Source organism: Lithobates pipiens, unplaced genomic scaffold, assembly GCF_037356315.1.
Source record: "Lithobates pipiens isolate NorthernLeopardFrog02 unplaced genomic scaffold, aLitPip1_a1.2 Scaffold_1, whole genome shotgun sequence".
Lineage (NCBI taxonomy): Eukaryota > Metazoa > Chordata > Amphibia > Anura > Ranidae > Lithobates > Lithobates pipiens.
In genome coordinates, this window is record NW_027507685.1 from 79,139,561 (window position 1) to 79,165,386 (window position 25,826).

Here is a 25,826-nt window from a genome sequence, read left to right on the forward strand (position 1 = left end):
ACTGTTATCTCTTATGCAGAATATATTCCGCTACATTTCTTTGGTGAAAAAAAAACAACCAAATAGGTGGGGTATATTTAGTTTGTGTGAAAGTTACAGCATCTACAAACTATGGCATATATTTTTGAAAATTAAGCAACACATCTACTCGTGATAATGTACTCATGATCTCATTTCTTGAGGCCCTAAAATGACAGGACAGTACAAATACCCCCAAAATGTCCCTTTTTTTGCAAATTAAACAGTCCAAGGTATTTAGTGAGTGTTTTTGAAGTTTTTTTTTTTTTTTAATGAAATACAGTTTTTAAAATGTGTTTAACAACTTCTTCCCACCATGAACAGTGAACTGTTCTAGGTCCTTTTTGTTCATTTATATTTTTTTCTGCACAATGCAGAATACTGTGTGTTTTTTATATTCCTGTGCTGAAAACCCATAGTGTTTTCAAAATGTAGTTCTGATGCTGTGACTAAGTGTGCTAGAAAACTATTGCTTCTCTCTTTGTCACGTCCTCTTTTGCCACGTCCAGATGCTTGGATGTGTGTTTATCACAGCGCACCGTCAGTAACCACAAATAATGGCATTGCAATTCTGGTGTTTTGGATGAGCCCTTTTAAAGCAGAACTTTACAACCATCCACCTAATATTGAGGCTTGGAGTCCACTAGACCTCTGAATTTATGCTGTGGTATCTAGAACCAAGCCGTCAATAGCAGTTCCTTTTAACTCCTGTAAGTTGCAAGGTTTTGGTTTGTGGTTCATGGATCAGACATGGTTTTTCCTGCTTATCCTATAGATGCTCAATTTGATTGAGATCTGGAGACTTTGGAGGCCAAGTCAATGCCTCAAACGCTACCTTCTATTGCTTCATACTCCAGTTCTGATGCTCACAAGCCCATTGTAGACAGTTTTACCCATGCACACATTTCAGCATTGGCACCCTGATTGCTCCCCATACACAACAAGTTGTGATGCACTGTGTTTTGCCATTTTTCTATTGGAAAAAACATGAACTTTTTCAGCAGTTTGAGCTACAGTAGCTCTTCTATTGGATTACGGATTACACGGCCAGCCGTTGCTCCCCACGTGCAGAAATGATCTTTGGCTACCCATGACTTTGTCGCAGGTTCACCAGTTTTCCTTCCTTGGACCACTTTTTGTAGGTGCAGACTGGGAACATCCCACAAGAGCTGCAGGAGTTGCTCTTATCCAGTGATCTAGACATTACAATTTGGCCCTGGTCAACATCACTCAAATCCTTACGCTTGCCCGTTTTTTCCGCTTTCAATGCATCAATTTCAGAGACATGTTCACTTGATAACTAATATAGCCCACCCATTTTCACATGCCATTGTAATGAGATAATCAATGCTATTTACCTGTAGATGGTCATGTTATGTGTGATTGGTATATAGCAACCCAACAATATGGCAGCATCTGGTGCTAGGAATTATGTAGGCATACCCTGCATCATAGTACCAATTAGATCAGATTTATCTGGAGAGGTGGGACATGAGAGTGGGTGCCCTGTTTTCATCGCAGCAGGAGATCCATAGACAATCCCTTGCTGAGTCAGATCAGAACAGACATAGACAAAAGATGTGATAGCCATGTCTGTCCTGATCCATTCTGGTTTATCTCTAACTTGGGTGAGCAGATGTTGATGGCCATGCATCTGTTGACATCAATTTCACTCAGGTCCACCTGGACACAAACTTATTGTGTTCAGTCTGACAAACCTGAAAAGATGTAAATAGACGCATACCCAATTACATGTGGCCACTGATAGTGATACATTGTATTCCGTTTTTGATCAATCCAATCACAGGTCAAAAAGAGACTAACAGAATGCCCATGGGAACGGGACCTAAAGATAGCATAGTCTTTTCTTTAAAAAATAAATAAAATAAAAAAGGTATGGAAAAACTGAATGGAGCCTTGGTGCAGGTTTAATTTATTTATCAAGAGGGGGTGTGATAAACATACAGACCCAGAAGAAAGCCCCTTCCGTAGTTTCCATATGTTTTGTTTGTATGAAGAAGGTTTCAGACATAGCCCGGCCTAATAGAAACTCTGAAACCGCTCCTGTGTCTATACCAATAGCTGGTGCAGTAAAGCGGGCAGCAGGGCAAAGCTTAAAGTTGTCGTAATGGCGGTGCCAGTATTGCAGAGGTCTGTGTCGCAGCATGTGTTTTCATAAGTCACGTTGATGCCCATGGTGTTCTTCTGACCGCTGATGCCACAAAGACTGCTGGGGGCGCAGCTCATCTCATGCAGGACAAAGGGGAAGTTTTCTGTGGGATAAAGATGGTAAATAATTGTACTTGTGAACCTTTCATTTATCAGGTTACTACATGGGTGCTTTGTGACAACCTATGGGGGCATAATTAAGCAGCCTATCTACAGTATATATTGTAAGATTTGATATATTTATTTTGTTTGTTGCATAATAAACCTGGAAAATTTCTCCACAAAGGGCGTTCAAGGGTACCTATAGGCAGGAAAAGAGCTCACAAAGAATGACAGGCAAGGAGATCAATGTTTATTAGGCCTTGTTTAACCTCTTAGTGACTAATGGTAAAACGAATCCTAATGCCTGAACACAATTTTGCAACTTTGACATGTGTTAGTAAAACCGTACATATCATCACAACTACTTTGTATGTCCAGGTGGATTATACCTTGTTATACCTTGGGCTTTCTTTTGGCGGTAAATGGTAAAAGATATTTCATGACTTTATTTTATAAATTTTTTTATATTATCAATGGACAACTGGCCCAAAATAGTAAAACAAAATATAATTTTTATTTAACTGCTTGCTATAACCATATTTTACCACCAAGGAACAACCCAAAATAAATTTTCCTACTCCTGACAAATGTAGTGATACTACATATGTGTATGTTATTTGTTTGTTTGTATCCATAGTAAGGCCCAGAAACAATTAAGTACATTTTGCTTTTTTATGCTACCTAAGGCCCCTTTCACACATGCGGACGATATGTCCGTATTTCATCCATCCGTTTGCGGATGAAATACGGGCATACATTCATCCCTATGGGATAGCGGGTGTCTGCGGATGAACATCCGCAGACACCCGATATCGTCCGCCTCCGCTACTGTCCGATTCTGCAGACGGAGGAAAATCCTATTTTTCTATCCGTCTGCAGAGCGGATCGGATGAACACGAACAGACGGTCCGTGCTCATCCGATCCCCATAGAGGAGAGCGGAGAGCTGACAGGGCGGTCCCTGCACAGTGTGCGGAGACCGCCCTGTCCGCCGCCGGCTCAGCGGGGACAACGGAGCGATCCCCGCTGAGCGAGCGGATCATCACGGGGCGGATCATTACTGATCCGCCCCGTGTGAAAGGGGCCTAAAACACACTGATCCTGACACTAACTGACTTAAGTTTTCATATCGTATACCTGCCATGAACTTTGACCCTTACCTTTTACTCTAACCCTATCACTAACCTAGACCTTGATATAGCTATTTTTTTTCTTTATATTTGTATGTTTATTTTTACACACTTTATTTCCTGCAAGGCGAGAAAGACACAATGTATGTATGTTCATTCTGTCACATTTGCACCATGCTACACCCTAAATTCAGGCACAGCTAAACCCAAAAACAAAACCTTAATATACTGCAACTTTCTAGTCCTTAGATGTGGTGGCTACATTAGTTTAATTCTTATCACCTGGTGATCCCACTAGTAACACACCTTAGGGTCTTGGGGTGGCCACTAGGATTGCTACCCATTCCAAATGTTATGTCTGTAGAGTTGTGCTCCTAAGTTTGCATACCGCGGCAGAGTTTGATTTCTTGGCCATTTTTCAGAGAATATAACACAAAAACCTTTTTCTTTCATGCATGGTTAGTGTTTGGCTGAAGCCATTTATTATCAATCAACTGTCTTTACTCTTTTTAAATCGTAATGAGAACAGAAACTACCCTGATCAAATGGTTACATACCCCAGTTCTTAATACTGTGTATTGCCCCCTTTAACATCAATGACAGCTTGAAGTCTTTTGTGGTATTTGTGGATGAGGCTCTTTACCTTCTCAGTTGGTAAAGCTGCCCATTCCTCTTGGCATAAAGCTTCCAGTTCCTGTAAATTCTTGGGCTGTCTTTCATGAATTGCATGTTTGAGATCTCCCCAGAGTGGCTCAATGATATTTGGGTCAGGAGACTGAGATGGCCACTCCAGAACCTTCATTTTATTCTGCTGTAGCCAATGATAGATCGACTTGGCCTTGTGTTTTGGGTCATCGTCATGTTGGAATGTCCAAGTATGTCCCATGTGCAGCTTCCTGGGTGATGAATGCAAATGTTCCAGTATATTTTGATAACATGCTGCATTCATCTTGCCATCAATTTTGACCAAATTTCCTGTGCCTTGTGTAGCTCGCACATCCCCAAAACATCAGTGATCCACCTCCGTACTTTTCATCATAGGCCTTGTTGACTCCTCTCCAAATGAAGCGTTTATGGTTGTTGCCAAAAAGCTCTATTTTGGTCTCATCACCCCGAATGACTGTGCCAGAGGGTTTGAGGCTTGTCTCTGTGCTGTTTGGCATGGTGCAAGGATACTTTGTGGCATTTGTGTAGTAATGGCTTTCTGTTGGCGACTCGACCGGGCAGCCCATCTTTTTTCAAGTGCCTCCTTACTGTGCATCTTGAAACACCACGTGTTTTCAGAGTCCTGTATTTCACCTGAAGTTATTTGTGAGTTTTTCTTTGCATCCCGAACAATTATCCTGGCAGTTGTGGCTGAAATTTTAGTTGGTCTACCTGACCCCGTGGTTTGGTTTCAACAGAACCCCTCCTTTCCACTTCTTGATTAGAGTTTGAACCCTGCTGATTGACATTCTCAATTCCCTGGATATCTTTTTATATCCCTTTCCTGTTTTATACAGTTCAACTACCTTTTCCCACAGATCCTTTGACAATTATTTTGCTTTCCCCATTACTCAGAATCCAGAAATGTCAATGCAGCACTGGGTGAAAGATGCACGGGTATGTCCGGAGTCCAGAAACTCATTGACCTTTTATACACACACTAATTACAAGAACACAGATCACAGGTGAGGATGGATTCCTTTACTAGCCATTCAAATCCCTTTGTGTTTACTTGTGTGCATGTTCTCAGGCCAAAATTGCCAGGGTATGTAAACTTTTGATCAGGGTCATTTGGGTAGTTTGTGTTTTCATTATGATTTCAAAAGAGTAAACACAGTTGGTTGATAATAAATGGCTTCAGCCAAACACTAACCATGAGTGAAAGAAACGTTTTTGTGTTATCATTCATATTCTCTGAAAAATGGCAACAAAATCATAAATTCTGCCAGGGTATTTAAACTTATAAGCACAACGGTATTTTGTTTGATTCAATACAGGACACAGTTTGCCCTGTATTTTTCATGCAAATGAAGCGAAAACCTATCTTACTTGGAACAGTAACAACTACCTTACCTTCTATACCGGTGACAATTGTGGAGTACCCATTGCTTTCTGTTCTAGTGACAATGGTCACCAGGACCATTATAGAGGGTATATCTCTGCAGTGGGGACACAGACCGCAATAAAAACCCCACAGAGGTTCTAACTTTTGTAGGCAGAAGCTGACTCATAGATTTGCAGAAACAAAGTAAAGCACAACCATTAAGAAGCACTGCAAAGTAAGAAGCAGAACCTACATATGTAACCAGTGAAATATGGCTACCCCTATGTACATACACCTATATTACCAAAAGTATTTGGGCGTCTGCCTTTACAGGCACATGAACTTTAATGGCATCCCAGTCTTAGCCCTTGTACACACGGTCGGACATTCCGATGGACAATGTCCGATAGGACCGCGTTGTCGGATAATCCGATGGTGTGGGCTCCATCAGACTGTTTCCATTGGAGTCTTCGACGGACCAAGCTTTCCAGCTGGGCTATAAAATTTTCCGACAACATGATCCGATAGGACTTTGTTCGATGGTTTGTAGAGAATTCAGATCGTACAAAGTGCCACGCATGCTCAGATCAAATTCCTAGACCAAAGCTATTGGCTACTAGCCTGAACGTAGTCCCGTCCTAACGAAATAACGTCATCACGTTAAGTACAATCGGATTTTCTGACAACATTGTCTGACTGCGTGTATGCAACCGTTTCGGACAAAATCCGACGATTTGGTTGTCGGAATGTCCGACCGTGTGTACAAGGGCTTAGTCTGTAGGGGTCAGTAATGAGTTGGCCCACCCTTTGCAGCTATAACAGCTTCAACTCTTCTGGGAAGGCTGTCCACAGGGTTTAGGAGTGTGTCTATGGGAATGTTTGACCATTCTTCCAGGAGCCCATTTGTGAGGTCAGGCGCTGATGTGGACAAGAAGGCCTAGCTCACAGTCTCCGCACTAATTTATCCCAAATGTGTTCTATCGGGTTGATGTCAGGACTCTGTGTAGGCCAGTCAAGTTCCTCCACCCCAAACTTGCTCATCCATGTCTTTATGGACCTTGCTTTGTGCACTGGTGGGCAGTCATGTTGGAACAGGAAGGGGCCATCCCCAAACTTCCCACAAGGTTGGGAGGATGAAATTGTCCAAAATGTCTTGGTAGGCTGATGCCTTAAGAGTTCCCTTCACTGGAACTAAGGGGCCAAGCCCAACTCCTGAAAAACAACCCCACACCATAATACCCCCTCCACCAAATGATTTGGACCAGCGCACAAAGCAAGGTCCATAAAGACATGGATGAGCATCCATCTGACCATAGAAAATCTGCAGATAATCTATAGGTGTATGGCCAGATTAAGACGGGATGCCATTAAAGTTCGTGTGTGTAAAGGCAGGCGTCCCAATACTAATCTAGTGTACATCATTGCAAATTCTACATAGAAACAAGGTTTTTAAAACATTTATCATATTGTTGAATTCAAGCTGTGCTTTTTTTTTTTTGTACAGTTTGATATCCAAAAAACATAATTTAAAGGACTTTATGTTCCCTTTATAGACAGACACCCCTGCTATGTGAAATATGACACTATTTGATCCAGAGGTGGGAGAGACTGCAAACAGCTGCTCTTCCGGTCACCCTGATTTATAATTTCAGCCATTGTGCCTGCAATAATGGAAAACAAATAATTATCACAATAATTCCAAATAGCACAACTTTAAAAATTTAAGAAGACCTAATTTTTAGGATTTACAGTAGTAGAAATTTTTTGCTGTATATTTTCAGTGGAGATACAATGTGAAATACATGACTCTTTTTTAAAAACATGACTGTCTTGAGTTCCTTAAAATTGTAGATTTATTTTATGTGCAAGCGTTCAGCATTCCCGCACTTACTTGTTTTCCCAGTCGCTGTAGAGAAGAGACACCTTTCACTTGGAAGACACTTGACTGGGAATTTTATACAGTCCATTGGAGAAAGGGTTGGGAACAGGCAAGTGTAACATCGAAGACTGCCCCCTACAGGATAAAACACAGCAATACACAGCACTTTACATGATCCTCTTTCTTGTTGGCCTAAATAATGAAGACTTTTCAGCAGCGTAAAACTTGGAGCCCAGTGCAAGTTGTCAGGACCACTTGTAGAATGGGGGAGAGAGATCTGCTTTACATTTACAGTTGCTGGCTATTCAATGGTTATTTAAAAATTGAACGCTCATAGCTTTTCAAGTCTGCATGAATAAATTCCTAATGTTACAATATGCAGCAACAGTTTATTTTTCAAACTAAGCTCTATGTTTGATCATGTTGGCCAATGACCGTACCTACTATGATACGATGTCATTAGTCTGCTGCAGGCAAAAATAAGCATTTCTTCAGTCTCTGTTCCCCATTGGTCAGACTGCAACACATTAAAGTGGTTCTAAAACCTTAAGGTTCCTTACCTTAATACAAAGACGGCATTTAGTTTAAAAACCTTCTGTGCTGCAATCCCTGCTTGCCCCCACCCCCCATTTTTCTTACCTGAGCCCGATCCGATCCACCGATGTGCACAAGTGCAGCCTCCTGCTGCTGTCTTCCTCCTCATTGGGCAGATTGATAGAAATGGGAGCTAATGTCAATCAAATGTTGTGACATGGGTGCAGGGCTGAGCCCTGCTTTCTATGTCAATGTATGTAGCAGCAGGGCTTGGGAGCAAGCACGTAGGCTGCCCCTATGTAAAGGGGCTTTGCATGCCGGCACCCGCGGAAGAGGAGGGGACTGGAGTGCTGGTAGGGGGCCTCAGAAGAAGATGATCAGGGCTGCTATATGTGAATGCATTGCACATACCATGTAAGTGAATGACAGGTTTGTTATTTAAGAAAAATTAAGGTTTAACACCACTTTAACTTTGTTGCAAGCCACATACCAGTAGTGAAAGGCTACAGCAAAGTCTGATCTGTGGCATACTTTTGTGAACACAGCCAAGAACTGCACAGGCCAGGATTTATGTGCGTGTCATCTCCGAGTAAGGAAGTAGATGCTGCCCTGAATGATTCCTGAACACACATGGCTCTAAACGTTTAGAGAGAATAACAGATGATGGCATTGTCAAGGAGCAGTGATGAGCTCAGGCGGACTTGAGCCCAAACCTACCTGAGCTATCCCGCCGGGAATCTGTCAAAGCCAACAGCCAATCATAGGTGGCAGAGGCATTCCCCGCAGCTGTGCGTATACACAAAATGTAGAGGTGGGATCTGGGCAGGACCAATTCATAAAGTGGGTGTGATTTGGGCATGGACAAAATGGGTGAGGTCAATAGTGTTCCAGAATCTGGAACCATAATGTCAATAAGCATGATAATGCACAAGCAAGTCAGATAAACAACCAAATATTTAGCCTTATATACCAGTGAAATTTTATTCCAGGAGCCACCAGATTCAAACTTTAGGGTAGCTTGATGCCGATTGGTGAGCAGAAGTAATTTTAGTTCTTAACCACTTAAGGACCGCCACATGGCAATGTACGTCGGCACAATGGCACCGACAGGCACAAGCACGTACATGTACGTGCTTGCCTTCCAGCGGGTGGGGGGTCCGATTGGACCCCCTCCCACTGGCTGCCGCAGTCCGTTTCACTTCAGGAGCGATCCGGGATGAGGGGATGGCCGTTGGTTTCTGGTCATCCCCTCTCGATCGCTCCTGGCGAATGAGAAGCTCCCCCCGCCTGTGTAGTGTAAACACAGGCAGGGAGGAAGTGATGTCATTCTTCTCGGGCCGGTCTTTTTGACCGGACTGCGAGGAGAACACATAGTAAGTGTACCAAACACTACACTGACATGTAGGTACACATAGGCACACAAATCACCCCCCGATTTCCCCCCCCCCCACCAGTCACAGGGTCACTGATTGCAGTGATCATTTATTTACTGATCACTGCATTTAGTGTCAGTAGTGACAGTAAAAACTGTCAGGGCAGTTAGTGTTAGGTCCAGGGTAGCCCCCTACCCCCCCAATAAAGGTTTAACCCCCTGATTGCCCCTAGAGTTAACCCTTTCACCCCCTTTTGCCAGTGTCACTAAGCAATTGTTTTTCTGATCGCTGCATTAGTGTCACTGGTGCCGCTAGGTAGCTAGTTATTTTTTAGGTTCACCGCCAGGTTTTTATAGCGCTAGGTACCCCGATATACTACCCAATAAAGGTTTTAACCCCCTGATTGCCCCTAGTTAACCCTTTCACCCCCTTTTGCCAGTGTCACCAAGCAATCGTTTTTCTGATCGCTGCATTAGTGTCACTGGTGCCGCTAGGTAGCTAGTTATTTTTTATGTTCATTGCCAGGTTTTTATAGCGTTAGGTACCCCCATATACTACCTAATAAAGTTTTAACCCCCTGATTGCCCCTAGCGTTAACCCTTTCACCAGCGATCACCGTATAAGTGCCACTGGTGACGCTGGTTAGCCAGTTAGTTATTTAGGCTCCCCGTCAGGTTTTTATATAGCGTCAGGGACCCCCATATACTACCTAATAAAGATTTTAACCCTCTGATTGCCCCTAGTTAACCCTTTCACCAGTGATCACTGTATAAGTGTTACGGGTGACTCTGGTTAGTTAGTTTGCTTTTTATAGCATCAGGGTACCCACCATTTATTACCCAATAAAGGTTTAATCCCCTGATCACCCGGCGGGTGATATCAATTAGGTTTTAGGGTCAGGGTCTGCGTCGCCCCAGGCAGCGCTAAGTTAGTGCCAGTACCGCTAACACCCACGCGCAAAGCATACACCTCCCGTTGTGGTATAGTATCTGAACAGATCAATATCTGATCTGATCAGATCTATACTAGCGTCCCCAGCAGTTTAGGGTTAAAAAAAAAAACGCATTGTTAGTGGGATCAGCCCAGATACCTGCTAGCACCTGCGTTTTGCCCCTCCGCCCAGCCCACCCAAGTGCAGTATCGATCGATCACTGCCACTTACAAAACACTAAACACATAACTGTAGCGTTCGCAGAGTCAGGCCTGATCCCTGCGAACGCTAACAGTTTTTTTTGGTAGCGTTTTATATTTAAATCCTGAAGGTGGTGCTTGGTGGTCCCCCACATGTGGTATCCCCGTACTCGGGAGAAGCAGCAGAATTTATTTTGGGGTGTAATTTCACTTATGCCCAGAGCATGTGTGAGCAATATATCATTTAGTGACAACTTTGTGCAAAAAAAAAAATTGTAATATTCCTGCAACTTGTGGCAAAATATAAAATATTTCATGGACTCAACATGCCTCTCAGTAAATAGCTTGGGGTGTCTCCTTTCCAAAATGGGGTCATTTGGGGGGGTTTTGTGCTATTTTGGCATTTTATGGCCTTTGAAACTGTGATAGGTAGTGAGGAGTGAAATCAAAAATTTGCACCCTTAGAAATCCTGAAGGCAGTGATTGGTTTTCGGGGTCCCGTACGCAGCTAGACTCCCAAAAAGTCCCACATATGTGGTATCCCCGTACTCAGGAGAAGCAGCAGAATATATTTTGGGGTGCAATTCCACATATAACTATGGCATGTGTGAGCAATATATCATTTAGTGACAACTTTTTGGAAACTTTTTTTTTTGTGTCATTATTCAAACACTTGGGACAGAAAAACAATATTCAATGGGCTCAACATGCCCCTCAGCAATTTCCTTGGGGTGTCTACTTTCCAAAATGGGGTCATTTGGGGGGGGGTTGTACTGCCCTGCCATTTTAGCACCTCAAGAAATGAGATAGACAGTCATAAATTAAAAGCTGTGTAAATTCCAGAAAATGTACTCTAGTTTGTAGATGCTATAACTTTTGCGCAAACCAATAAATATACGCTTATTGACATTTTTTTTTACTAAAGACATGTGGCTGAATACATTTTGGCCTAAATGTATGACTAAAATTTAGTTTATTTGATTTTTCTTATAACAAAAAGTAGAAATTTTTTTTTTTTAAATTTCAGTCTTTTTCCTTTTATATCGTAAAAAATAAATTTTGCAGAGGTAATCAAATACCATCAAAAGAAAGCTCTATTTGTGGGAAGAAAAGGACGCAAATTTTGTTTGGGTACAACATTGCATGACCGTGCAATTACCAGTTAAAGCAGTGCAGTGCGAAATTGTAAAAAGACCTCTGGTCCTTAGGCTGACAATTGGTCCGGGGCTTAAGTGGTTAATAAGAACACATTGATACACACCACTACTACAATCTATAGAGTAGAGAAGTGGTAAAATCCTTTGTAGGTTTTTTTTTTTTTTTTTGTCTTTTTAATTTCCTTTCACTTTGTGTCCCAGAGATATATTAATTCATTAGTTAGAGGAAATCTCCCAAAGTAAGGGGATATCCCTTCTTTGACAGATGTCCACGAGGCAATGGTCACGAGTACAAACAGAGGGCTAACTCTGCCCAGTGGTGACACTGACAGCAGTAGGAACCTGGTAGGTCTTGGCAAACCCCTACTAAAGTCAATTCATTGTGGTCCAATGGCAAAAATGCCATTTACATTGATGGTCAATAGGAGGAATGCCGGCCTTGCAGACAGCTAAAAGAGATCGTTGTCATGCTGCTGGCTTTGCCAAGTGGTGTTGGCACTATCAAATGGAGGGTAAATCGGTAACTACCCAAGGACCCCTGGTAACCTATTGAGGAACTATAGGGTTCTGGGGAACCCTGGTTGAGAATAGCTTGTCAAGCTCTTCCTAACTTATAAGCTAACCTTAGGTGGATTGAAATTTGACCGGTTCAGCAGAGACCAACTGAATTTTGATCCATCTAAGTCAATTCCCGCTAGAAAGAAGTTGATCTAACAACTGTTTCCTCTCGAATAGGAATGTTGTAAAATTCTTGTTTGATAAGCGCTGCGTGCAATCAGCGGCAGCAATTATCAGTGTATTCAGACAGCCGAGAATTTACTCAGAATGTCAGATTACAATAGCCCAGTGGGAAGGATTTCTACATCCTTCTCAATTGAGTGGACGGGGCAATCCATAAAAAAATTTTTTTTTAAATCTGGTTAACATCTATCTATGGCAAGCTTTACTTGCTCCCTCTAAAACAAACAAAAAAAAAAAGGGTTATGCCTAAAGATACAAATTAATCAGGCGGATTCATAAAAATTAGAGAGACTAAAACAAGCACAAATTGGAGCCATTGCCTGCAGTAACCAATCAGATTAAATTTGGATTAATGGATGTGATCATCAAAGGATTTGATCATTTGTGAGTGCCCAGAATTAGCCAGCAGATCTCTGTTGCACTTACCGCTGTGTATTAGAAGAAGTAGGGTTGCAGCCACCAGGAGTTTCATGTTTGTGGTTCTCTCTTGCTATCTCTTGATTTTTCTCTGGGACTCTGTCTTATATCTCATCCATTTAATTACTGACCTCCTTCTACCAATTATCTCTAATTTCATTAATTTCTTTCTATTTATATGTGTACTATGCACTGACATGAATCCACAACTCATCCAATCTACTACAGGGTGTCCATTGACAATTCCAAGAAGACTGGGGGTATACCATGGGAAGCAGTGAGCAGTTTGCATTACTAGATTCTATAGATGCATGCATTGAGTCAGTGCAGGATATAATGGAGACTGGGGTTCTCTTAGGTTGTATTACATTTGATTGATTGAGATGCACCAGCCCATCATCAAAGTTGAAATTATTTAAAGCTTAACTCTGGACTTCCCTTCAGTTGTACCGTTTCCTCTCCTGTACTAAAATTGCTTACTCTGATTTCACTGAACATTGTGAGCTTCTCACAGTATACATTAGAAGTTGCAGCAAGGCAGATGGAGCCCGTTTCACTTGCTGGCTGGAGGACACCCAGCATCATCTAGACCAGTGGTTCTCAGCCTTTTTGAGACCAGGGCCCTGGAAATTCTCCCAAATCCTTCTATGTCTCAGCAGAAAAGAATAAAGTTTATACTAACACAATTAACTAACACAAAGGAAGACCCAAAACTACTCGAAGGAAGCAAATCTACCCAGAATTTAAAGGGAGCAATTACTTGACCTTGAAAAAAATATTACGGAACAAGAGATAAAACAAACAATAAAAGAAACTCCATCTGGAAAAAGCCCAGGACCAGACAGCTACACAATAAAGTATTACAAGCAATTCCAAGAGTCCCTGATCCCTAGAATGTATGAATATTTCAACAACTTGGGAGAGAAAGAGAAGACCAGGAAAGAATCCCTACTGGCATATATTACGATAATCCCAAAAGAGGGGAAAGATAAAACCAATTGTTCTAGCTATAGACCTATTGCTCTTTTAAACACGGACATCAAAATTTATGCTAAAATCTTGGCCACTAGATTAAATTTTTTTATATCATATTGGGTAAACCCAGACCAGTCCGGGTTTGTACCCAGAAGAGAAGGAAGAGATAATAGTTTAAAGACAATTCTTAGGTTAGGTAAGCAAAAGAGGAATGGGTGCCCAGCGCTACTCCTATCATTAGATGCGGAAAAAGCATTCGATAGGGTAGACTGGGGATTCATAATGTAAACACTTAGCCATTTGGGAATAGGACCAAGATATACGCAAAGGATCAAGAACTTATACAACGGGCCAACTACAGTGGTTAGAGTGAACAGAAGACTGTCTACTGAGATAGGGATGAGTAAAGGTACATGACAGGGTTGACCGCTCTCGCCACACCTATACGTCCTATCAATGGAACCATTGTTGGCAACCCTAAAAAAAAAACAACGAGGCTATAGGAGGGGTGAGAATGGGAGAAAAGACCCACAAGATAGTGGCATACGCAGACGATGTGCTGATGTATGTGACAAACCCAGAGATGACCTTACCAAACATCTTGAAAGAGGTAACAAAATATGGGGAGCTATCAAACTTTAAAATAAATCCAGCGAAAACTGAAATCTTAAACATAAACGTGGAGGAAGAAGCGGCACGCAATCTGCAAAAAACATTGTCATTTACGTGGGTTAATGAAGATCTAAAATATTTAGGAGTAAAGATAACCCCTACTGTAGAAAAAATTTATGTTGTGAACTACATCCCAATGATCAATGAAGTCAAAGTGGATTTGACAAAGATTGGCCCCAGAACACTGTCATGGATAGGCAGAATAAATTGGTTTAAAATGGTCATCTTACCAAAAATAATATATATACTGCAAATGATTCCAATAGGGGTACCGCAGAGCTTTTTTCGGATCATGAAAAAATCTTTTTAAAATATGTCTGGCAGAATAAGAAGCCGAGAATAAAATATGCACTAATCACAAGGAAAAGGGAAAATGGAGGATTGGGAACACCTGACGTAAAGAGGTATTATAAAGCGATAATATTGACAAGGTTGATAGAATGGACGACGATGAACACTGAGAAAAAATGGGTTGAGATTGAAAGCACATCAAGTGATTGCACATTGCATAATAACATTTGGGTTCCACAAAAATATAGGACACTTGGACAAGACACACATGTTATAACTACAAATGTGTTTAGAGTCTGGGATACAATAAACCGACAAGAGATATGGGAGTACAATTCCCCTTTAATGGCACTGTCAGGGACTACATTTTTTGCATCTGGTAATGACATGTTCACGACACGAAAAAAAAAACTTTGCAACTGAAGGATGTAGTGGTGAAGAGTAAAGTAAAAACAAGACAAGAAATAGAAAACAACACTGGATGGAGAATAAATGATTGGAACTATTTGCAACTAGCACATTTTGTAAAATCACTCACACAGCCAATAAGAGGAGAAAGAGAAAAGAGGCCATTGGAAAAACTCTGCTATACCCAATATTCGGTAAGGAAAGTAATATCCAAATTATATAACATACTTACGGAAATAGAAAATATATAAATCAGTGGGAAAAAGAATTGGACTCAAAACTAAATGATGAACAAGCAAAGAGGATGATAAGATCTGTATACGACGGAGCCCGGGATATGAATTCCATTGAGATGAACTATAAACTATTAGCCAGGTGTGGTATTTGACACCAGTAAGATTAAATCAATACCAACCGGACATCTCCCCATTATGTTGGAGAAAATGTAACCAAACAGCAACAATGCTGCACATATGGTGGAAGTGCCCGAAGATAGAGGAGTACTGGCGAGAGGTACTGTGTATTATAAATGAAATAACAAAGGAAAACATAGAATATAAAATACAGGCATGCTTCTTTCAAGATTTCAAAGCATCGAAGAAGCAGATAAGGAAAACAATTATACCGATACTTCTTAACACAGCAAAAGGACTGATCCCAAAAAATTGGTTGAATCCCGAAAAACCGGAGATGAAGGACTGGTTTGATAAAATCGAGTACCATAAAAAAATGGAATACTTGGAGAGGAGGGATAATGGAACAACGGGGAGTATTAATCGAAAAATGGGAAAGCTGGGAAAAATTTAAGTGTACAGAAAATTATATACTTTTAAAAGAAACTGGTCGCAGGAAGCAGAACAGATGAGGACACAGGGAACAGGGTAAAATTGGGGAAATAGATAAAATAAAAGAGAAACATTATTTGTTTTATATGGAAAATTGAAAATATTTTAATTGAAATACAGAAAGATTAATAAAAAGTCATAAAGGAAGAGAACCCACAATGATGTGAAAACGAGAAGAGACCTGTCAGGTCACCTGAGAGCAGGTGACAGATGCACTCCGTAGGAGTCAGAAGTGCACCACTAGGTAGTGGACCTTAGGACTGACTGCTGCGGATTGTACCCAGGGAGATTCAGGACACAGGTCTACTGGATCACTAACACGGATCCCAGTAGGAGCTAGAGCATAGATTCCCCAGGGCGCGGAGTCTAAGAGCCAGCAGGTGTTCACCAGAGCCTCCAGTGGTGAGGATGGACTTCGCTGCAGTCTGGCTCCAGGTCACAGCCCCTAGGGTCTCACAGCTCACGCTCACAGTAGACTACAGGAGAAGGAAGCAGCAGGCTGGAACAACAAGAATAGTAAGGGGATAAGGCAGAGGTCAGGGCAACTAGCAGACAGGAACAACAGAGTACACACCAAAGGTTCAGGGTCACATGCAGACAGGGATGGTCAGGGACATGCCAAAAGGTCAAGGTCACAAGCAGACAGAAATCGTTGAGAACACGCCAAGGTCGGTAACAGAGACAAACAAAAGAGCACACAGCAAGCAGGAAACAGGAAGCCAAACACACAATGGATACACAATGGTTGATCAGCCCTGCTGGCTTGCAGTGCACAGGTTAATATAGGGTTCCCTGATGGGGCCTGGGGTGGAGCCATGCTTAGAGGAGAGGTTATAAAAACCACCAGGTGGAAGTGGCTGGCCTCTTAGTCAGAACACATGGGGGGGGGGGGGGGGGGTAAGAAAACAGAGGAAGATCACTGCATAACCAGTACAGTACCCTCCCTCTTACGAGGCCTCCCTCTCCCCCTCCTGGGTCCAGGCTTAAAGGGAAACTCCAGATGGAACCTCCTCAACAGACGAGGAGCAAAGACCTCAGATGCAGCGATCCAAGAGCTCTCCTCAGGGCCAAACCCTTTCCAATGTACGAGGTACTGAAGAATGCCTTTACGGAGCCGGGAATCCAAAACTTGACTAAGCTCGTATTTTAGATTATCCTCAGAGACCGGAAACCGAGGTAGGGAGAGGACGAGAGGACTTGAGGACTAAAGGCTTTTTAGGAATGGGTAAGGGCATGAGCAGATCAGGAGTCTGAGCAGGGTCCCCCAGACCATTAAAGATGAGCTGGACATCCAGAACAGGACCACCAGACTGGGCAGAGGTCAGTGGATCCCTGAGGTCAGGTTGGTTAGAAAGTGACATGTCACAAGAGTCAAGCTGAATACACAAACAGAATGGATAGCTGAAACACAAACAGAATGCAGAGAGCCCTGAGAAAAAGATTGAAAACCCCACCTGGCCGAATGGGGCAGTCTATCCAAAGGATAGATTGAGCCTCTTAAACGGGTTTGAACGGACATAGTAGCAGTAGGGTGAGGCCAGGTTACAGAAGGTCCTGAACAAGAAGCAGGAAGCTCATTGGGCATGGGCTGGACTGGCATAACTGGTGCAGAGGCCGACTGAATAGTATTGTCAGGTGTAGCGACCATCTCAATTGCATCACAGGGCATAGCGACTGTGGAATTTGCAGACAAGTTAGCCTAGCTGTGCGTCCAAGGGAGATTAGGGCCATGCAAACTGGAGTGAATGATCAACTCAGGTTCACAGGTGGGCCCCTCATCCAGAGTACCACATGACCCAGAGAATACACCAGTCCGACTATTGCAGGACACATCCCAGAGATCGCTATATACAGCGGGAAGAGCAGAAGATACTGGGATGGTGGCAACAGGAAGTTTCTCTTTTGGGGTACCCTTGAGTAGGCAGGAAGAGGAACAGGAGGGACCCCAAGCCAGGATCTGTCCAGCAGACCAGTCAACGTGTGGAGAATGGAGCCGTAAACCAAGGAAGACCTAATATGATAGGAGATGAAGCCTTAGGTAAGACAAGGAAGGATATCCACTCCTGGTGGAGTGTCCCTACTGACATCTTAACAGGAAGAGTCTGGAAGCGGATAGGGCCCCCTGGGAGAACCGTGCCATCAATCACCAAGACCACCAATGGCGTTGTAAGGGGCAAAAGCGTAAGTCTTACGGAGGATGAAGTTTCCCAATCCATGAAATTGGCAGCGGCTCCGGAATCCAGATGTGCTGAGACCGAACGAGAGGAAGCACCGACATGAAGCAACACAGAAAGGAGAAGACGAGAAGGTGAAGGTAATATTTCAGGGTCTAATACACCACCTTCCAGATGTATTAGCCCTGAGCGTTTTTCCGGACGAAGAGAACAAGTGTCACGGAAATGACCTTTGGCCCCACAATAGAGGCATAGGCCCAGAGTTCTGCGCCTAGCGCATTCTTCGGGAGATAACTTTGTCCAGCCCAACGGCATAGGTTCCTCAGCAGGCAGGGGGTGCTCCTCGGATCGAACAGAAGAGACTGGGAGCTCAGGCTGCCTAAAGAACGGGGAGTGCTGGCGTCTTTTTTCCAGGGCCCTCTCCTGAAAGCGAATATCGATCTGGTTACACAAGGTGATGACACTGTCCAGATCAGCAGGAAGGGATCTTCCTGCTAATTCATCCTTCACTCTATCAGAGAGACCATGTAAAAAGGTTGCAACTAGGGCCTCATTATTCCAGCTCAATTCAGCTGTGAGGATACGGAACTGAAGAGCATACTGTCCCACAGAAGCGGACTCTTGACAAAGACGTAAAAGAGCGCTAACCGCTGAGGAGACATGACCTGGTTCCTTGAAGATATTCCGAAAAAGTTTCAAGAAGTTAGACAGGCTAGAACCCACTGGATCATTCAGTTCCCACAGAGGGGCAGCCCAAGCTAGCGCCTCGCCGGACAGGAGGGATATAATATATGCTACTTTCGCCCGATCGGACAGGAAGTTTTGGGGCTGAAGTTCAAAATGAATTGTGCACTGGCTAAGGAACCCCCTGCAAGCCTTGGAGTCCCCAGAGAAACGGGCCGATGCTGGTAGTTGTAATGAATGTGTGGCTATGACTGATGCGATAGGTGCAGCGGCAGATAGCGGTTGAGGTTGTTGAACCGGGGGTCCTAATGAGGCCTGAACCTGTTCAACACGGGATGCCAAATCCTGAAGGAATCGCATCACCTGGGTCTGATGAGATTCTTGGGTCTCAAGTCTGTGAACTAAGCCCTGCAATGGATCATCTGCGGGTAGCAGCACATCAGTGGGTCCATGGCTGATCAAACTGTCAGGTCACCTGAGAGCAGGTGACAGATGCACTCCGTAGGGGTCGGAAGTGCACCGCTAGGTAGTGGACCTTAGGACTGACTGCTGCGGATTGTACCCAGGGAGATTCAGGACACAGGTCTACTGGATCACTAACACAGATCCCAGTAGGAACTAGAGCATAGATTCCCCAGGGCGCGGAGTCTAAGAGCCAGCAGGTGTTTACCAGAGCCTCCAGTGGTGAGGATGGACTTTGCTGCAGTCTGGCTCCAGGTCGCGGCCCCTAGGGTCTCACAGCTCACGCTCATAGTAGACAACAGGAGAAGGAAGCAGCAGGCTGGAACAACAAGAATACTAAGGGGATAAGGCAGAGGTCAGGGCAACTAGCAGACAGGAACAACAGAGTACACGCCAAAGGTTCAGGGTCGCAGACAGGGATGGTCAGGGACATACCAAAAGGTCAAGGTCACAAGCAGACAGGAATCGTTAAGAACACGCCAAGGTCGGTAACAGAGACAAACGAAGAGCACACGGCAAGCAGGAAACAGGAAGCCAAACACACAATGGTTGATCAGCCCTGCTGGCTTGCAGTGCACAGGTTAATATAGGGTTCCCTGATAGGGCCTGGGGTGGAGCCATGCTTAGAGGAGAGGTTATAAAAACCACCAGGTGGAAGTGGCTGGCCTCTTAGTCAGAACACATGGAGGGGAGTTAAGAAAACAGAGGAAGATCACTGCATAACCATGGCAAGACCAAAATTTAAGCTGAGCAAGTTGAAATAAGCCTCTCGTGGAATTTCGCTAAAGTAGAATTTTTTTTTTTTTAAAATACACAACTCATCCAATCTATTACAGGGTGTCCATTGACGATTCCAAGCAGACTGGGGGACTACCATGAGAAGCAGTGAGCAGTTTTGTATTACTAGATTCTATAGGTGCACACATTGATTCAGTGCAGGATATAATGGAGACTGTGGTTCTCTTAGATTGTATTACATTTGATTGAAATGCACCAGCCCATCATCAAAGTTAAAATTATTTAAAGCTTACCTCTGGACTTCCCTTCAGTCTTGCACAGTTGTACCGTTTCCTCTCCTGTAATTGCTTACTCTGATATCACTGAACACTGTGAGCTTCTCACACTATACATTAGAAGTTGCAGCAAGGCAGATGGAGCCCGTTTCACTTGCTGGCTGAAGGACATCCAGCATCATCTAGACCAGTGGTTCTCAGCCTTTTTGAGACCAGGGCCCTGGAAATTCTCCCAAATCCTTCTATGTCTCAGCAGAAAAGAATAAAGTTTATACTAACACAATTAAATTATGGAAATTTAAAACACGTGTAGCGGACATAGCCCTTGGCAGGGTGGCCTTGACTTTTGGGCTTACTGGTTACCTCTGCTTGGCTTGTTCTTCCATGTCTAGGGGTTCCCAGGGTTAGTACTCCATAACTTTGGATGCTGACACATAGTTACATAGTTAGTATGGTTGAATAAAGACACCAGTCCATCCAGTTCAACCTGAGTGAGTGTCGACAATTGTCCCTATCCCTGTACATTGCACACTCTCATTGGTCCCTACCCTCAAGGAGCCACAATCCAAGGTCCCCATTCATATACTAGGGCCAATTTTGGACAGAGGACAATTAACCTACCTGCATGTTTTTGGATTGTGGGAGGAAACCAGGGTGCCTAGAGGAAGCCCACACAGACACAGGGAGAACATGCAAACTCCAGGCAGGTAGTGTCCTGGTTGGGATTTGAACCAGCACCCCTTCTTGCTGCTAGGTGAGAGTGCTAACCACTACACCATTGTGCCACCCCTTGTTTTCAAAATCAGAAGTCCTTTAGAAAAGGTTTTTATTTGCAGGGATAACATCCAACAAACACAGTCTCGTATGGGAACAGAGGGCAAGGGTGAAGAAACTCAGGCACCTTGAACTGCTAGTAGAAAGTCTTTAATACCACCCAGAGAGTAGGTGGGTGCTTCAAAGCTGAACAAATCTCTAGCCAGAGATTATGGCAATCAGTACTTTGATCCAAAACTTGTGAAATCTTTGGCCTTGAGTAATTTGTAACAGAAGTGAACAGGAACCTTTTCCTCAGTACCTGGAACGTTCTCTGTCTCCTTGGCAGTACTGGAAAAACGTGTATTCGCTGATGTCCTTGACAACCCAGCAACCAGGCACTTCTCGGGATGCCAGCTTGTTGGCTCTCCTCTGAAGAGTCCTCCCCTGGTCGCATACATGAGCTGCGGCGCCCCTCCAAGCCAAGAGCACACCGGACGCCTTGAATCCTCCCTCAGTTACTGCGCCCTGGACCAGCCGGTTCCGAGACCTGGGAACAAACGGATCCTTGCCCCAGACCAGGCGGGTCTATTGGGGTTTGCCAACCGAAGCATGTTGCGGAGGGACACACGCTCCCGCGACCAGGACCCCTCGCGGGGCTACCCCGGTCCTGAACCAGGAACAGGCAGCTATGGCCTCACGAACGAACCTGGAACATGTGACTTCAAAATTTTTAGTACCCTTCCCCAGACTCCTCAGCGGGGCCAGGCGCACCCACTGATTGGCTCCGGGGAACGCTGATACCTAAAGCATCCAACCAGGCCTGGTTCTGAGACTGTCATGTGCACCTAACTGTACACACGACCAGGCAGAACACTAACACAGCCCAGCAAAACTGATGTCAAAGTTAAACCTACATAATTAACCCTCAGAACCCCTTTACTGTTCTGAGGCAAAAACTAAATTTGTACATGACGGACACCTTGTCCAAAGTGTCATCGCTACACATCCCCCCCCCCCCCCAGTTATTTAGACGATGTCCCCATTGTCTAGGCAACAACCAGGGTAAAAATCCTATCCTATTCTCAAAGAAAAACTATACGGTGCCTGAGTTTTTTTTTTTTTTATGGGTGTTGGGGAAGGGAAGGAAAGGAAACACATTTAAACATTAGCGGTTTCACAACAACACATTCAATGCTGTACATATACCACCCAGCTAAACTGACTAGACCACCCAATCTCCGATGGGCTTGACAGTCGATCTCGGTGCATCCTGAAAGAGAAAACACAATATACAAGACAACACTGTACACTATACATTTCGTCTTGAAGAGCTGTTAATTCAATGGAACTTTCTTCTTCAAAGACACATGAAATTTCTCTGTAACATTTTCTAACAGCCGTGAAAAGGAAATTCTTGCCTATTACTGCTCCCTTCCTGCCGACTCACGCCACCTAGTGGTCAGAGCCGCTGTAACTACAAGTCTCTCAGTAACCAGAGTGCTGTGGGCTAAAAGCCTGTAGAACTTTAAGTGTATTTCCTTGTAGTAACCACCTACCTAACTACCCCACAGTCCTTGTAACTTGCAGAAAACATTGGAAACTGAAAACACAAAGACGTTCTTTTTCTTTTCTGCAAAAAATTCAAAGACTTGACTCCACGGATATTTCACCAATAAAATCTCGGCTCGGGCAATGTTAGGTCTTTTCCTTGTGCATCTAGGATAGTGATGAAATATAGGGCACTTTCTTTATCTGGTCTGCATATCACAACCTTGTCACAATAGATATGCCGACCATAACTCCAATGCAACAGATATCCCAGGAATCGGTCAAACATTTTTTGGGTGAAAGACATCTTCCGCAGTGACTTTGAGACCTTAGGGTGGTCCCGAACATCCTCTGCATGTCACTTCCTCCACAATGTCCATGACTTCCCCAAACACGCAGGAGAGTTCAAGTCCACACTCTGTTGCCACCCGCCTATGAAAGTCCCAGGGGCCCAACAACCCCGTCATGCTCGAGCAGTGTCCATGCACAGGCAACAGTTAGAGTTTAATCTAAAAGCTTTTAAAAATTTTAAACTTTTACTCATGGCAACCTTGGTTCAAAATTCCAATCGTCTCCCTCATCGGAGCCGGTCTCAACTGGTGAATCAGGCGAGGAATCTCCTGCGGGCAAACAACTTTCCGTGGCAGTACCTGCAGCTCCACGTGGTTTGCACCCGAGCACTTTCCCCAGACATCCGGTCCAGGGGTGCAGGAGGCAGGCCTGCTTCTGCAGTGGCGGGGTTTGCTGAGCTGCTCCTCTGTTTGGACTACTGATGCTGCAGCGGCAGCCCTCTTCCACGGGGTCACGTCCGCAAACTCTGCAAGAGTCTCTGAACCCTCAGAAGGGTCAGTCTGAGCCCCAAATGACGATGCTGGGGCATACCCAACGGACTCTTCCGTGGAGATACCCATGGCCCATTCATACCGGAAGGCCCGGGGTTGCACGGTGGGCTGTTCGACCCTGAATACATACTCACCACACTTCCGACCCCTCACTGTAGACATCCTGGGTCCAGGTGCTGGCTGCACGTGCGGAAGTCGATGCATTTCCAAAAACTTTCTCTTCAAGCTCCGAGAAAAATAGACTTGCCTCTTCCTTCCGCAACACACTCTCACGCAGTGCCACATGCAGAGAAAATATCAGCTCAGACTCCTCCCACTGGGCGCTGGGTCCTGTGTAATTTCGCAGGCTTTTAGTACAGGCTCCTCCCATGCTTACGCACCTCAGTGAAAGTCTCTCCAAAATGGCGCTGATCTTTATGGTGCAGTTCAAAAAAAAAATCTTCACCCTCTGTTCCAAGGCCCTGCGAGTTAACTGTAAATTCCGGACTGCGAGCCCCCACATGTAGCGGCCATAACCCTTGGCAGGGCGGCCTTGACTTTTGGGCTTACCGATTCCCTCCGCTTGGCTTGTTCTTCCACGTCTAGGGGTTCTCAGGGTTAGTACCCAACAACTTTGGACGCTGACACCATAAAAGTCCTTTAGAAAAGGTTTTTATTTGCAGGGATAACATCCAACAAACACAGTCTCGTATGAGAACAGAAGGCAAGGGTGAAGAAACTCAGGCACCTTGAACTGCTAGTTATCAGAAAGTCTCTAATACCACCCAGAGAGTAGCCACTCACAACTGGGTGCTTCAAAGCTGAACAAATCTCTAGCCAGAGATTATGGCAATCAGCACTTTGATCCAGAACTTGTGAAATCTTTGACCTTGAGTAATTTGTAACAGAAGTGAACAGGAACCTTTTCCTCAGTACCTGGAACGTTTTCTGTCTCCTTGGCAGTACTGGAAAAACATGGATTCGCTGATGTCCTTGACAACCCAGCAACCAGGCACTTCTCGGAATGCCAGCTTGAATCCTCCCTCAGTTACTGCGCCTCGGACTAGCCGGTTCCGAGATTCAAGAACTGATAGATCCTTACCCCAGACCAGGCAGGTCTATTGGGGTTAGCCAACCTAAGCATGTTGCAGAGCGAGACTCCTCACAGGCCTACCCCGGTCCAGGAACAGGCAGCTATGGCCTCACGAACGAACCTGGATCACGTGACTTCAACATCTTAAGTACCCTTCCCCAGACTCCTCAGCGGGGCCAGGCGCACCCACTGATTGGCACCGGGGAAGCTGATACCTAAAGTGTCCAACCAGGCCTGGTTCTGAGCTTGTCATGTGCACCTAACTGTACACATGACCAGGTAGAACTCTAATACAGCCCAGCCAAACTGATGTCAAAGTTAAACCTACATAATTAACCCTCAGAACCCCTTTACTGTTCTGAAGCAAAAACTACATTTGTACATGACAAAGTGTCATCGCTAAACATGTATTCATATGCTGGAAGGCTTTGGATGAGGTTGGGTGTCACTGTGGGAAGGATAGGGGACTCTGCAGCCAATGTAGCCCTGTAGAGGGTGAGGATTCTGGAGGGACCTGGGGAGCACTCTGTGATACTGGGTGTCCCTGTGGGACACTGTTAGAGGTTGCAGGCACTATAAAGGGCTGGAGTCTCTGCTGCAGGCTGAGGGGCAAAGTCAGAGGCTGGGTGACACTGTGGAGGCTGAAGGGGTCTCAAGGGGGCTGGGGGCATTGTTGGCCACTATGGAAGCTTGGGGTGCATTATGGAAGCTGGAAGGCATTCTTGGAGGTTAAGAGAGCTGAAGATGGTTTGAGAGAGGGGAGGCCTTGGCCTGGCAGTTAGTCATGGTTGAGAAACAATGATCTAAACGTTCCCTTGCCAGCTTAAAGCTGGCCATACACCTATATATTATCAGCAGATTTTCTATGGTTAGATGGAAAAAGTGCAACAGATTTCTCAATGTTGGCTAAACTGTGTGGATGGAGGAATCTCCCACTTTTCCCATCTAACCATAGAAAATCTACAGATAATCTATAGGTGTATGGCCAGCTTTACTCTTCCCAGCCCACTGCATTCATTCTTTGGATTTCAATTCTTTCATAGCTCTCAACTGTTTCTGATTTTGAGGGACTGTCCCTGATTTGGAACAAAGTCCCCCTGTCCCTCATTTTGGTTTGATCTATATAGTTGTATATAAAATGCACTTTTTATCTTTCCCAATGCTATACCAAAAGCCAGTATAAAGGAACAGTACTGGTAAAAAAAAAAGCACTTGAGGGCTTACCTAATCATTTTTTTGTATCATTTTCCTTTAAGGGGGCATGGCAGGGGGTGTGTCCTATGCCTACATACCTTTGCTAATAGGCATACCTCATTTCCATCTCAGAAAGTTGGGAGATATGGTTCTTTTAATCATGGATGCTTAGAATCACCTAGGGTGGTCTGGATGTAGAATATGGGGGCAG

The 25,826-nt window shown here is 44.3% G+C and overlaps 1 protein-coding gene across 1 annotated transcript; it reads right to left on the minus strand.

Annotated features, from left to right (window-relative positions):
• Positions 1 to 1,934: 1,934 nt before the first annotated feature.
• Positions 1,935 to 12,771, minus strand: LY6G6C (lymphocyte antigen 6 family member G6C). Its single transcript, XM_077460776.1, has 3 exons — positions 12,689 to 12,771; positions 7,339 to 7,461; positions 1,935 to 2,291 (listed from the first exon to the last, which is right to left on the minus strand). Exons 1-3 carry the CDS (start codon positions 12,732 to 12,734, stop codon positions 2,089 to 2,091), a joined length of 372 nt encoding a protein of 123 aa, XP_077316902.1. The 5' UTR covers positions 12,735 to 12,771; the 3' UTR covers positions 1,935 to 2,088.
• Between the last annotated feature and the right edge of the window lie 13,055 nt (positions 12,772 to 25,826).